This window comes from Rhopilema esculentum, chromosome 18 (genome assembly GCF_057945365.1).
Source record: "Rhopilema esculentum isolate cy_ngs chromosome 18, ASM5794536v1, whole genome shotgun sequence".
Lineage (NCBI taxonomy): Eukaryota > Metazoa > Cnidaria > Scyphozoa > Rhizostomeae > Rhizostomatidae > Rhopilema > Rhopilema esculentum.
The window spans coordinates 2272782-2286649 of record NC_142832.1 but is presented as its reverse complement, the minus strand read 5'-3'; the positions used below and the strand labels follow the sequence as shown (position 1 = coordinate 2286649).

At 38.8% G+C, this 13868-nt stretch overlaps 1 protein-coding gene and 1 pseudogene across 4 annotated transcripts in view; one reads left to right on the top strand and one right to left on the bottom strand.

The window, feature by feature from the left end:
* The first annotated feature begins 3751 nt into the window (after positions 1–3751).
* Positions 3752–13868, top strand: part of LOC135680753 (uncharacterized) — a 42918-nt gene continuing 32801 nt past the window's right edge. Inside the window, exons 1-4 of one of the 4 annotated variants that reach the window (XM_065194910.2) lie at positions 3752–3945; positions 4249–4323; positions 9563–9853; positions 12850–13244. In XM_065194910.2, the coding sequence (XP_065050982.2) occupies positions 4257–4323; positions 9563–9853; positions 12850–13244 (753 nt within the window). In that variant the 5' untranslated portion in view covers positions 3752–3945; positions 4249–4256. The remainder of the gene's footprint in view (positions 3946–4248; positions 4324–9562; positions 9854–12849; positions 13245–13868) is intronic. The other 3 variants (XM_089113708.1, XM_089113707.1, XM_089113709.1) reach the window with 3 other exon arrangements.
* On the bottom strand, positions 4028–7855 carry LOC148958059 (uncharacterized; annotated as a pseudogene).

The following is a 13868-nucleotide window of genomic DNA, read 5'->3' as shown; positions in this document are numbered from 1 at the left end:
AACCCTCGAGATAGCGAGCTCCTGCTATAACGCACCTTGCATATTAAGAACCTCTTGCAATTACGAACTGACAGTCTAATCCCTCGGAATATGCACTGTATAATGAGCCCAATTCCTGCTACTAGGAACTTCTCGCTTTTATGGAATGAAAGCCTTTGAGAGTCATGAGTAGAATAACATACGCCGTTATTAAGAACCTCTTGCATTTACGAACTGAAAGCCTGGTCCCTTCGAATACCCCGAAAATCTAGTTACTGGAAGCTGAGGGTTTGATGAACCCTCTGCATAACGAATCAGGGGGGGAGGGCTGATGAATCTTTACCCTTATAATGAATTTTTTTCTAAAGGGGTATTATCACACCCCCTTCCTCCACATCAATCCTCTGTAGCGACGACCCTGATTATTTTTAGGTTTAATCTTTTTTAAGGGCGTTATACCTGATAGGCACGTTTTCTTTAACCTTAAGCTTATTGTATGGTTTTGTTGACCAAATGCTAGATGTAGGATCACCAGGTAATCACAACAAAGCTTTTTCCAACGCGGTTTTAGATATCACATTGCATCTTACTCATCTGCTTACCAAAGCCAAACCCCTAAGTAAATGAATAGGTAAAAATAACTTATGCTGAATTGTCTTGCATTACCCCTCATCTTATCTTGTTCTTGGTCAATCACCTTAACTTTAGTCGTTAGCATGTGAATTTTATTCATAGCATTACACTCGTATTTGTGCGGCGTATGCCATTCCCAAAGTATTTTTTAATTGATCAATTGAAAGGAGCATAAAAGATTTTGAATGAGACCTAGTGGAAAGTATTAACTAACCCACCCCTTCCCATCATTTGCAAGGAAGTAACTGGTGTGTGCAAGGACAATGGAAAAGCCACTGTTACCACTTTCTCACCGGAACGAGACATTGATATGGTTTTTCCAAAGCCTCTCTCCTTTCTCAATAATTTTCTTTTCCCCCCTTTCCCCTTAAAGTCCCCCCTCTCTTTCTTTCTCTCTCTCTCTCTCTCTCTCTCTCTCTCTCTCTCTCTCTCTCTCTCTCTCTCTCTCTCTCTCTCTCTCTCTCTCTCTCTCTCTCTCTCTCTCTCTCTCTCTCTCTCTCTCTCTCTCTCTCTCTCTCTCTCTCTCTCTCTCTCTCTCTCTCTCTCTCTCTCTCTCTCTCTCTCTCTCTCTCTAAGAATTAGTTAACTTAGTTTGAATACTGGAATGAAATTCCTAATTCTAATTCTTTGATGTCAAAAACTGGAATGAAATCCCTAACAACATTAGAGAAAAAGAATCCATCGCTAGTTTTAGAACAGGTTTTATCTTTTGAATGTTTCACAGGACCCAAACATGACCTCTTGGTAGTGCAACGATCTGTTTCATTATATATAAACAAATATTGTTATTAGGTCAATTAGTCATTTATTGCTGAAAGGTCATTTATGTATAAATGAAAATGAATCCAAAGGACATTTTTGACACATAGACACAGAATAGAAAGATGAATTTCTATTCTGTGACACAGGGGAGCTCTGAGCTTTGGTCGAGACACGAAGAACAGGATTTTGGTTTCACGGAATAATTTTGCAAGCATTGTTTATGGTTAGGAAACGAGTGACAGTAAAAGCAGATTGTTTAAGCTGGTGACTTAAAAAGCTGCTAAACTAATGGTCCAGGCCTACGAATTTGTTCTTAACCTTCCTAAAAAGCTAAGATTGTTAGCAGAAATCGCTGAAAGAACCTTTGAGGCCAAAGTCAATCAAATTGAATCAGATCATACAAACCATGGAACTGAAGGGAAACACTGGGCGCTGCAGTGCAGCCTTCACATTGCGATTTTTTCGCCATTTTGTTTTGTTCTCTAAGTTCCCCCTTCGTTTCCGTGTACTTCATGTAAAAAAGCACTGATGGTAAGGCCTGTCTCTAAAGATGGCAGTGGGATGTTCGCTAGGGGTTCTTATTTTAGCTTATTTGTATTATTCTCATTTGGGTGTCAATTGTCATGCTTCAAATTGGCATTTAAGTCCTGTTGCGCTTCTTTGATGCCATTGGAAATAATAGAGAAGAAGGAGTTCTGTAGTTTGGGCTTCTGCACGAATATGTGGGTCCCTTGACTCAGATGGGTGTATTTAATTGCTTGGGTCGGGATTATCGTGCTTACTTCGTATGCTGTTTCCACGCTGTTCTCTTCTCCCGTCCCTCCCTTCCCTTTTGATATCAAACGTAGTGTGTTTCTTCAAATTCTTATTTATTCTATTGGGCCTGTTTTCATCACGGGATTCATTTCAAAATTCTTGTTATTTTTCGTTTAGGAAAGAATAGGCCCTGACCTCAGTCATGTTTTCTTTTCTCCTCTCATTTCGTAGGTATCGAAGGTGCATCGGCTCTATGATGGAGAAAAGTGAACTTTTCTTGTCGATTCCCTCCCCAGAACTTTAAGCTGCTTGTACTTGAGTCTATTAAGCTATATCAAAGGCTAGGATTTTGTATGGGCTAGGTGAAGCAACTTGTGCTGATGCACCAACGGCCCAACGTTGCTTCCTGTGATGAGGGACTGTAGCCTCAAGACCTGATTTGATGAAGGATGTTGCGACGCCTTCTGAGGAAGCTTTTTATTTATGATGTTATTTCTCCGAGTAAGAAATTAATTCTTGTGTAAAACATTTTACACTTTTACACCTGAACGTTCTTGTACGTATCTCTTGAAACCTCCAGGGCAGGGATGGATTTAGCGGGGGTTGTAGGGGGTGCGACAGCCTCCCAATATTTCTGTGTCCTTCGGTAAATTTGGTTCCATTCGGTAAAATCATTTTTTGGTAGTCAGTAGCAACAAAGAAACGCCAGGATTTTACTTTATTTATCTTTTTATCAGGGTTGGTAGATCATTCCCAGACTATTCGTCCAAATCAACTTCAAAATTCGGCCAAATTTGGCCAAACTGATATCAATACAAGAGAACAATAGAATAGCGAAATTGCCACGTAAAAAAGCCATAGCTTTTCCAAACGCATTTACAAAATGGGATGTTTTCCCAAATTCTTAGGGGTCTGGTCAGCAACAACTTTCTCCTCTTTGCCCCTCCAATCTTCCAACCCCACGCCACTGCTTCTTATCGTCTTTTTCTTAAAGTTAAAAACCGAATTTTAAAAAATTGGCATTTCCATCATTTACAATGACCTGAAGGGTGTGGCACCAAAATTATTGTCTAACACCCCCCCCCCCCCAATCATTGTTGATTAAATCCGTCCCTACTCCAGGGCTTTGTTTGATTTAAGGAACGGAAAGTGTTATTTTACATCGTGCTTTGACAGAATTTTTGCGTTCTCGTTCATATTATAATTTATTCTTAAAGATTCGCTGTAAATTGCTTCACAAAGTTTATGGTTTATTTCACACTATGGTATTTCCCTTCACCCCGTTTCTGATTATTCAGCATTGAATCGCTCTTGAATTGTACACAATTAGAAAGAATCTCTCTATTTTGTTGCATTAATACCTATTGTTTTCTAAAAAGTTGTGTACACAGTTTAGTGAATTGATAAAATATGCCCGTTTGAAATGAAACCAAAAAAGAAGCTTCTTATGTTGTAATGTAACTGAAGAATATTTGTTTATTCTAATAATTGCTTTTTCTAAAATTGAGGAAGTCGAAACGATTTTACGATCTGCATCACCGCGTATCGCGCTTCGTATCTCATCGCCGCGTCAAACAATACGAAAAATTCTTTGTCCCTTTTGAAAGCAAAGGTATTTTCGTATTGTTTCTCATCCCAGTATTTCTACATCATTAACGATCCGCTTATTGTAGCGATGCAATTGAGATTTTGCGAAACAGTGCGTAATTGTTCATAGTACATGAAGCAAAAACTTCATTTTGACGGAAATAAGAGCTGTGGCAGAGAGAACCGTTGGTGATAGCAGAAACTGGAAACGAATAAAAGCTGGGTAAGGTACGTTGATCATTGAAACGGTCTTAGTGAAACCCACTAATTGGTTCTTTTTGCTACATTAGTATTTTTGATAATGGTTGGTTCTCCCTATCTTTGCGGTTAAACAGTTGGAAAAAAGGACACAGTGCGAACCTTCTTACTTTGATATATACGGATATATACTATTCATAACCTTATGTAACAGTTTATTGATCCGGTAAATAAAAGCTTAATCTAGGATCGTTATGGTATCGTCGAGTCTCAAAATAACAGGCAGTTCTGTTAGCTATTGCTTATTAATGGAATTTATCTGTGTTTGTTTAGAAAAGAAGATGGCATCGAACCTGGTATACCTAGGCCTGCTTCTGCTTGGTGTCACTACCTTTTGTGCAGCCCAAAGTGAGTAAAGTTACTGTGAACAGGGAAGCCTGCACTCGAACAGGGCAACGGGGTCAAAGCGCCAAGAAAAAGGAAGAAACAAAAGCAAAACGAAGAAAAGTGCTAAATTTCATGAGGGCAACTTCCCTCGCTGCCCCCTGGCGCAGGCGTCCCTGGCTGTGAACATGTTTTTTGTTACTTATTTCCAGGGACGTCACTTCACTAATTTTTTGGGGGGGTGTAAACACTATTGCCCTGCAAACTTTTTCCTGTAAAACAAGTATAGATGTACTGTACTTATGCATATATTACATAAGTACATATATTATTTTCAAAAAGCAACACAAACCAACAATCGCAATAAAAAAGTCAATAATTAGTCTACTTTCACACTAATTTACTTAATTGAAATTCTTCTCATTTTTTTTCATGCCATACTTTTAATACTTTATCAAGAGGGATAGTGTCTGTTAGGTCTTTCTCACAAGCAAGTAGAATGAGATCATTCCATCGTTCATCTTTCATCCTTGATCGCAGCAAATTTTTAACAATCTTAAGTTTGCTAAAGGTTCGCTCGTCTTTAGCCACAGACACAGGTGCTGTAAGAAGAAGGCTGTAGCATTTGTAAACCGTTGGGAAAAGTCGTCTGTTTTCATATGAAAATTTGGCAGCCTCTTTGACGGAAGTTGGCTGGATCTGTTGCTGTTCAATCATTGACTTAAAAACATCTAGCTCACATAATATAACCCCTGCTTCAATATGAAAGCCTGGTGGGAAAAGCTTTCAAAGATCGTGGACTGTTTCTGGGTTTATCGTTTTGAGTGGTGGCTGCAACGCCATTGCCAATGGCTCAATTTTTTTTAAGCATGCATTTATATTTTCACCATACTCTGCTATCAGAGAATCGAGAACAACACACATTTCTGTTCTGTAGAAGGAATTAAATTTAAATTCCGCTGATCTTTCTGGACCGTTGTCAATCTTTCTTGGCTGCAACCTGAGTCGATATTTCCACTAAACTCAGCCGCTGAATCTATTCCATGCTGTTTAGCGCACTCGTTTAGAGCATCCAACTCTTCATCCATAGCCTTGTTATCAATGCGAATCTTCTTAAGATTTTCTACTGTTGCTTCAATTAAGTTCATCGCATCTAGGATGTTAAGCTCTTCTGCTTGGAGTTGCATCGTCAAAATCTTTGTTTTCTTCATAATTAATCTCATGAAAATCAATGCAAAAAGAAAGTCAAGTCACTTTTACCCTTCATTTCTGTGCTGTCGTCACTGACAACTTTTTCAATTGCTTTGAGTATGCTTTGTAAACTTCGCCACACTGCTTCTATCGACTCTGAAGAGTAGACCCATATCGTTTTAGACATGTTGCGGAGTTTCAAGGAGTACTCATCAACTTCTTGAACTTCTTTATTGTAAATTTTGTTTCGTTTGGAGCTGGCACTGAAGAAAACATATATATCTTGAAGATTATTGTATATCGACGTAATTATGGCACTTTGTTTTGCACAATGCTCTTTGAAAGTATTAGATCGATGCCCTTGACATGGAATGTACGGGACTGGTCTTTCAAGAATATCTTGTAGAACCCTCTGTGCCCCTGCAATTCTCCCAGACATATTATTTACGAAATCGTATGTTTGGAAGCAGAGATGATTCACATTAATTTCATTTGCTTCCAGACACTTGAGAATACATTCTGCTGTCTTATCTCCATGTTTGTCATTGCACTCTTTCATTTCCACGACTCTCTCGCGCGCAATTCCATTTTCACCAATATATCTTGCAGCCACAACCATTTGATCCTTATTGCTAACATCGGGTGTTGTATCGGCCGAAACCGACAACATTTTAGCACACTCAATGTCATATTTTATTCTTTCTCTAACATTCTCCCCCCAGATCTCTAAAAGTTCATTTTGTGAACTAGAATCATGTATTTCGTACTGAAAGGCTTCAATCGTTTGCTATCAAGCCATTCTTTCATCTGTAGACAGTGCCTGGACAGAAGATTCACAAACTGGACAAAATTGCCGTTCTGGTCTCCTGCGGAGCCTCTGAAAGCAATTCCTTGCCTTGCCAATGTTCTAGCAATATCAAACAAAATGTTCATTATCGATTTGCATTTTTCTTCGTCAGCCTTCTCCTGAATGATGAAGTCCTTCAGATGCCTATTCATTTGAATGTCAATATGTCCTTGTTCGACTGAAAACCTAGCAAAATCAGCCAATGCTGCTTGGTGTGCTTCAGAAGAAAAATGCTGAGCAAGCTTGCCACTTTTCATTTTATGCCATGATGCGATACCGTTTATCCAAGCAGTGTCACTTTTTCTTCGCGAGGGGCACGGAAATAAGAAACTCACTTTACAATACCACAACAAATCGGAAAAACTAACATATGTTTTGGATTTGATAAGAAAGTAAAATGAATTAAGATATTTTATGAAACTTGATTTCTAATCTCTTTTGCCCTGCGAGAACTACTAATTCCTTCTGCTTTGCCCTGCAAAATGCTGTTTTTCAGGATTGGGGAGGTGAAACACCCCCCCAAACCCCCCAATAGTTACGTCCCTGCTTATTTCTTCTATATTTTCCATTCCTTCACTAATTACTTGCGGTACTCTACATTGCGGCGTGAGGTGACGTGTCTAGAGAGGATATTTTTAGACGTGCTTTCCTAGGCAAATGCAAAGGCGGAAATTGCGTGGTTGGGGAGCGATGAGAGACCCCAGCTTTTGTTAAAGTGTCAGCTTTGGTAGCAAACACTGTATTTGTTTTTGTTGGTAAATTTTATTATTTGTCCTCGGCAAAGTATTGTATTTGGGTGTTAACATCAGTCTCAGGATACATGCGTTTTTTTTATCAAAAAAGAATCATGATATGAATCAGATAGGCAAAATATAAGGCCTGGATGGTAAACTGCCAAGAAATAAGAAAAATTAAATCTTTAAAGGCATCCGTTTTGATTTATTTTGACCAAAACTGGCAGTGAAAACGGGTGTAAATACCCCTCCCCTACCCATCCCCATGTTCGTCAAGACGTGTTCTACATAATTTTTCTAAGAATTGATGAAGATCCATTAGGTAGGGGTAGGTCATACTTAGGGACGCCGGAACAACCAAGGGGCAAGGGGGCAGGCTTGAATAAAAAGGCATTTGAAAAATGATTCCCCAGCTACCAAAAGTTCTTTCGTAACTGTCATTTTGTTTCGATCTTCTGTCGGTACTTTAAAAATCAGCTAAGTTTCGGCATAAGAAGACTTTCTAAGTTTTGAGAAATGTCGTCATAAATAAGGCACTACAGTCCGGATTTCATATGAATCTCTTTGATTCCCTACAAGAGGCCGGCGTCAAGAGCACTTCTATGAAAAGGGCACTTTAGCCCCCCTTGCCCCTCCTATCACAAGGCAACAGGGGCGGTTGACCCCCGCGCCCCCTCCCCAGCGTCCCTGGTCATACTGTTTAAAATTTGACAATGGAAAATATACACAGAAACAATCGCATGTATGAGGCAAAAGGGACTTGGTCTCGTGGGTCACACCCAATACCCCCTACCTCTATAATAATAATGACAGTAATAATAATAATCAATTTATTTGGCGCTACATAGCTATTTACAGTGAAATTAGCTAATCCAAGCCAACTGTTAAAACTACTACATCAAATCAAGACATAGGAGATTAAATACATAAAATTTTATGTACATAATAATCCGTTAAAAACAGAATTTAGAGGGTAGTACTATAAAAATCTGAGCTCTGCAGTAGCTGGCGCCGCCACTGAAGGGGAGTACAGCACATTTATGAGTCTGTCTGTTTTTACGCTTGATATCTCGATTTAATAGGTTCACATTTATCACAAAAAATTATAGTTTATCATCGAGTGCTTTCAATTATTCATTCTTGCTTGCTATCTGACATCTTTATCTTGCTATCTGACATCTTTATGTCTCTATAGTGATATGTTCCTACTTTTTGTTTCAAAGAAACACGAAGTTTGTTATGGAATTTTGTGTAGACAAAGACAAGTTTGGCCATAAGTAAATTTCTTTATAATTTCTATAAAATTTCTTTTAAGAAATTCATAACCAAAGCTTGACCCCTTAGCTGATTTCCCTACGCCCATTAAAAGCAGCTGACATCTCAAAACAACAATACTACTCAGTAGCGGCGCCAAGGGGTGGTATGGGGGGGGGGGGGTAATTACATCCCCACTTTTGTCAAGAAATGGTTTACATATTTCGTCTAAAAACGGAATAAAAAGCACTAGGTAGGGGTAGATCATATTTCCTAAGGAAATTTGACCTTATACAAATCACTGAAACGAGGCCAATTGGCGTGGTGCGTGGTCTCACGGGTAACACCCATTACCCTCCCACTCTGCAGCAGCTGGCGCCGCCACTGATAATACTTAGTATTTCATTCCTGAGACCAAGTCTTGAAAGCAGCCATAAAACAACTCATGCTTCCCCACAAGGGAAAATTATTTACAGCCATTGACTTCCTTTTTCCCAGAGCCACCTTTCAGTGGTCAAAGCGGACATTAACTCTAGTCACAAATGGTTCTGCTATATGAAAGACGCAATATTTTTTGGTTTCAATCCAAACCTTGTAGGCTTAAAAAGCCAAGCATTTAAAAAATTTTCATATGAATAGTAATTTCAAACTGTTTTTCAATTTTACTGTTTTAGCTCAATGATATTTTTGATAGCTCAATGATAGAAAAAAAGACATTTACCGCAAACAGTAAACCGAGAAGACAATAAGAGATCCATAGATCAAAGAGCAAGTTGCAGTTATTCTTACTTCGATTTACTTCATCGTACAAAAGCACCAACGTTTGTATCATTCTTTGGAAAGAAAGGTCAAAGAAGAGGGACAGTGAACGCGGAAGCGTCGGGCTACGGGAGCTTTATCCCTCTTTAAAATTTCCAAAATTTCCAATACTTTAAACCAAACAAATTATCGCTCTGCTCTTGGTTTTTAGCATGTTTAACACCCCCCCCCCAAAAAAACGTTTTAGCCTCCTTAATCTGTAATATGCTCCGCAGTCTTTGGAAAGGAACAATACCACTCCCATTTGTCAGGGAGATCATGTGAACGTGCAATGGTGTACAGGCTTCATTACCTGGCTCTAACTACTTGGCTGTCTAAGCAAATGTTGTTTTAAATTATGTATAGTATGCTTAGAAATATATGAATATATAACCAGTTCCTTCTATTTTTTGCTAATTTCTTCTCTATTCTATCCTAGATTGCAGCTCGTGTCATGCCCAGGCTACTTGCTTCACTGTTAATTCGACCTACTCATACTGTGAATGCAACCCGTCTGCCTACGTTGGCAATGGGACCTACTGCCAACATCGATGCTTTGTTAACAACGGAGGCTGCCACCAGTACGCAAACTGCACCAATGCGACCAATACTGTTAGCTGCACATGTACAAGCGGCTTCACAGGGAACGGAAATATTTGCTATGACGTCAATGAATGTTTGATTTCAAATGGAGGCTGTGACGGTAACGCAACTTGCACAAACACACTCGGTAAGTAGTTATTGTCTATATATCAAAGTTTTGTTTCACAGGTGTTCTGAACTTCGCTCATGTCCTGGGCCTTTCTATGTGAAATTGCAAACCTTATTAGCGCAGTGCCGTATTCAGATTGACGATATGTACTCAACCAGTTTAAATACTGAATCTTCACTCTCTCCATCGCAAACATTTAAACCTCACACAAAACATTTTGGCCGGTCGCCTGTTGCAGGGTCCGAGAGCCATTTCGGGTCCGGTCCGGAATGATCGACTAAATCATGCCTTAGAAGTCCTTGGGAATTTTCTTTTGCCACGCCTTTCAGATGTGGAGAACGTTGTAAATACCCTTTTTACAAAAAACATTCTTCAAAATATCTTAAAGCTTATACGACAAGGTTTAATTTATGAAGCCCGGTTTGGGGTCACTTCAACTTTTTATAAATGCATGTTCATCCATTTTATATGTATACGAATCAGCACTGTGATCTGTTACTTTTAGATGCCTGTTTAATACAAATATGACTTTGCAAGATACACTGAAGATAAAGGTCATTAACCCGTCGTAGTGGACTTACATATTTTTTTAGATAACGATAACAGATTTGAGGTATTACTAACAAAAACATTGGAACGAATTTCATAGAATAAATTATTCACGTCTCTAAGACTGCTAACACGCAAAGCTTTCTAGCTACGTTTAAAACACTCCTGATGGACTGCCGACAGCCCCTTAGAAGCATTCTGGTACTCTCTTTCTCTTGCCTCAAAGCGAATGATGCCATCCATTAACGTATATGACGTTGCTTCCTTGACTTTAAATTTTTGGTACAGTAGAATCCCGTTATAACGTACTCGGTTATTACGTACTTTCGGATATAACGTACTGGTGTGCTTGGTCCCTGCAAAAGGTGTGCTTGGTCCCTGCAAAAGGTGTGCTTGGTTTTAATCAATTTTTACTTACCCTCGTTACAACGTACTTCGGATACAACGTACTTAACACGCTGGCCCCTTAAAGTACGTTATAACCGGATTATACTGTAGTATTGATTCCACTTTCTTCTTCATCAGTGCCCCCTTTTCCACTTCCACTTTCAACGCGATAGAAGTGATACGAATACTTTTTAAACTGACCCTTTTCACAATATTGTCCTTGATTACTTCAACAATTACAACAAAAATCTGGACAAAATCTTGCATCTGCAAGCTGTGAAAGGGCTTTAGCATTCAGCGACACTGCCCTTCACCTGCTAATTTCACTTTCTAATATTCATTTCGTCCATAAAATGTTATCTAAGGAAAACCTCAATTACAACTTTTAGTAATTTCATGATATTAAGAGTTAGTTGAAAAGTTGTTTTTTTCATTTATTGGGATTTAAAAAAATTGTTTTTCGACAATTCCACCAAAATTTAGTCAAGCCAAATGAATCTTTCTTGTGAAACTACATGCTATCGAAGCTGGTGCTAGATTTAGTTTTGGCCTACTTCTTTGGTATAATTTTGGCCTACACTACTTTGGCCTAATTTTGGACTACCTACTTGGATTGAAACAAAGTCCAAACACGAAAAAACGACATAAATAATGATTGACAGAAAATAAGAAGTCGAGCAGGATCAGAAAGAGAGATACCTGCTTCAGTGCTAAAGTTTTGTGGATTAATATTAAATTGAGTATAGAGCGCCATATTCCTTTCATAGAAACAACAGCTAAGCTGGTTAGGATAAACCACTTTGTAGATGACTCTGGAAATTTGTTTATAAGTTTGGCATCCATCATCAGCAAGCAGCATCCAATATAAGCATATGTTTTCAATCAGTTGCTACGGAGAACACAACTATCTTACTTTCTCTTGCCCGAGTGCTGCATAAGTAAAGACTGTTTTGACCATTTCAAAAAAGGTCACAGCAACCATGATCAAGACAACTGCATGCAATATGAATGCTCAATAGGACTGAACCGCGAATCAAGATGCCTCAACTAAACTAGTACCAAGCCCCCCTGTGTCGCCTTTGCTCAGGATGAATCGTAAACTGGTTTGTAATAGACATAAAGCACCGAAATGATGACCTCACAAAATTCTCTTTTTTTAGAATTTTTAACTTTCGAGCCCATAACCAGAAAGAGCATCATGAAATACCTCTAAACATGCAAAATCAGTAGAATATGTTACAGATTGGCAGAGATATGGCCAGATGAGCACAGACTTAGCACATCAAACCTCTGTAATCTGGTCTTGGTTCATAACTATATGAGCCAGGCCAGAACGACAGTAATCCGTTAGCAAACTTGAAATCTTTCAATGGCCATATCTCGCCCAATTTTGAATATACCTAACTGATTTTGCATATTGAGAAGTTTTTTATGCCGTTCTTTCAGATTTTGTGGTCAAAATTAAGTAATTTAAAGATAGATGTTTGATGACGTCACATTTCGGTACTCTATTTGCGAGTTGAGCACCACTGTACCTGCAGATAAATTGGCCGCATTTTCACACCACTGTCTTCGACTAGCAAGTATTTGGGTATCTACGTACTGGGGATCGCCAACTTGATTCCAGTTTTGTTGCAGCAACCGACCAACACAAAAAGTTGCCCCTGTATGGAAAATACGTCATATGCAAAATAGGCACACTGACTTCTTTAAGTTACGTTTTTTTATTTACCATTGTACTCCAATTCTTCATTTTCTCGACATCATATTCTTTTACGTAAACTCTATTTCTTAAAAAAGTTATAAAAAGAGATCAAAGGAAATTTGATGAAGAAAAGAAAAGATGGCTTGAATTTCAGTATAACGAATGTCGAAGCGTTCTCTGGCCAGGTGGACCAGGTGAACCAGGTGGACCAGGTGAACCAGGTGGACCAGGTGGACCAGGTGGCCAGGTGGACCAGGTGGCCAGGTGGACCAGGTGGCCAGGTTGACCAGGTGGCCAGATGGATAATATTGTTACTAGACTGGATCGGTAGTTATAAACGTCTATTAATAACGGTAATATCTATTATTTTTAGGTAGTCGAGAATGCCAATGCAACTCGGGTTACAATGGAAATGGCCTATTCTGCATAGATATTAATGAATGTTTAGTTGGCAACAATGGCGGCTGCCATGTTAACGCAACCTGCTCGAATACAATTGGTTCAAGGACATGTACATGTAACAGTGGGTTTCAAGGCAATGGGATATTGTGTTTCGACGTAGACGAATGCTTGGTAAATAATGGTGGCTGCAATGCAGCAGCAACTTGTACAAACACTGCTGGTTCTCGTGTTTGCAAGTGCAATATGGGGTATACTGGTGACGGGATCAACTGTAATGATGTCAATGAGTGCAGCCAAAATAATGGAGGATGTAGCCAGTATGCCAATTGTTCCAATACAATTGGCTCTTTCGCCTGCTCTTGTAATGTACGTGAAATCGACTTATCATTGGCTGAAATGAGATTCTTGAAAATATCGTTTGCATTCAGTTCCACATTTCGAAAGATCTTTGCTAACTTAGAAGACAATGCACGAGATAAAGCTTTACTTGATTAAATTCATTTGTTGTAGTACAAGTTCAATGGCCAAAAGTTTACTTTATTTCTATTTTAATTTTTTCCAAAGTAACATTCTCAGTAGCATTTGAAGGTAACAAGTTTTCTAATAATTTTGAGAAACAAAACGTAGAATAACATAACATTTATCATAACATATAAGATAGCATATAAAATGACATATAACAAAGCATATAACATAAAACATAAAGCATAGCATAGCATAGCAAAGCATAGCATAGCATAGCATAGCATAGCATAGCATAGCATAGCATAGCATAGCATAGCATAGCATAGCATAGCATAGCATAGCATAGCATAGCATAGCATAGCATAGCATAGCATAGCATAGCATAGCATAGCATAGCATAGCATAGCATAGCATAGCATAGCATAGCATAGCATAGCATAGCATAGCATAGCATAGCATAGCATAGCATAGCATAGCATAGCAAAGCAAAGCAAAGCATAGCAAAGCATAGCATAGCATAGCATA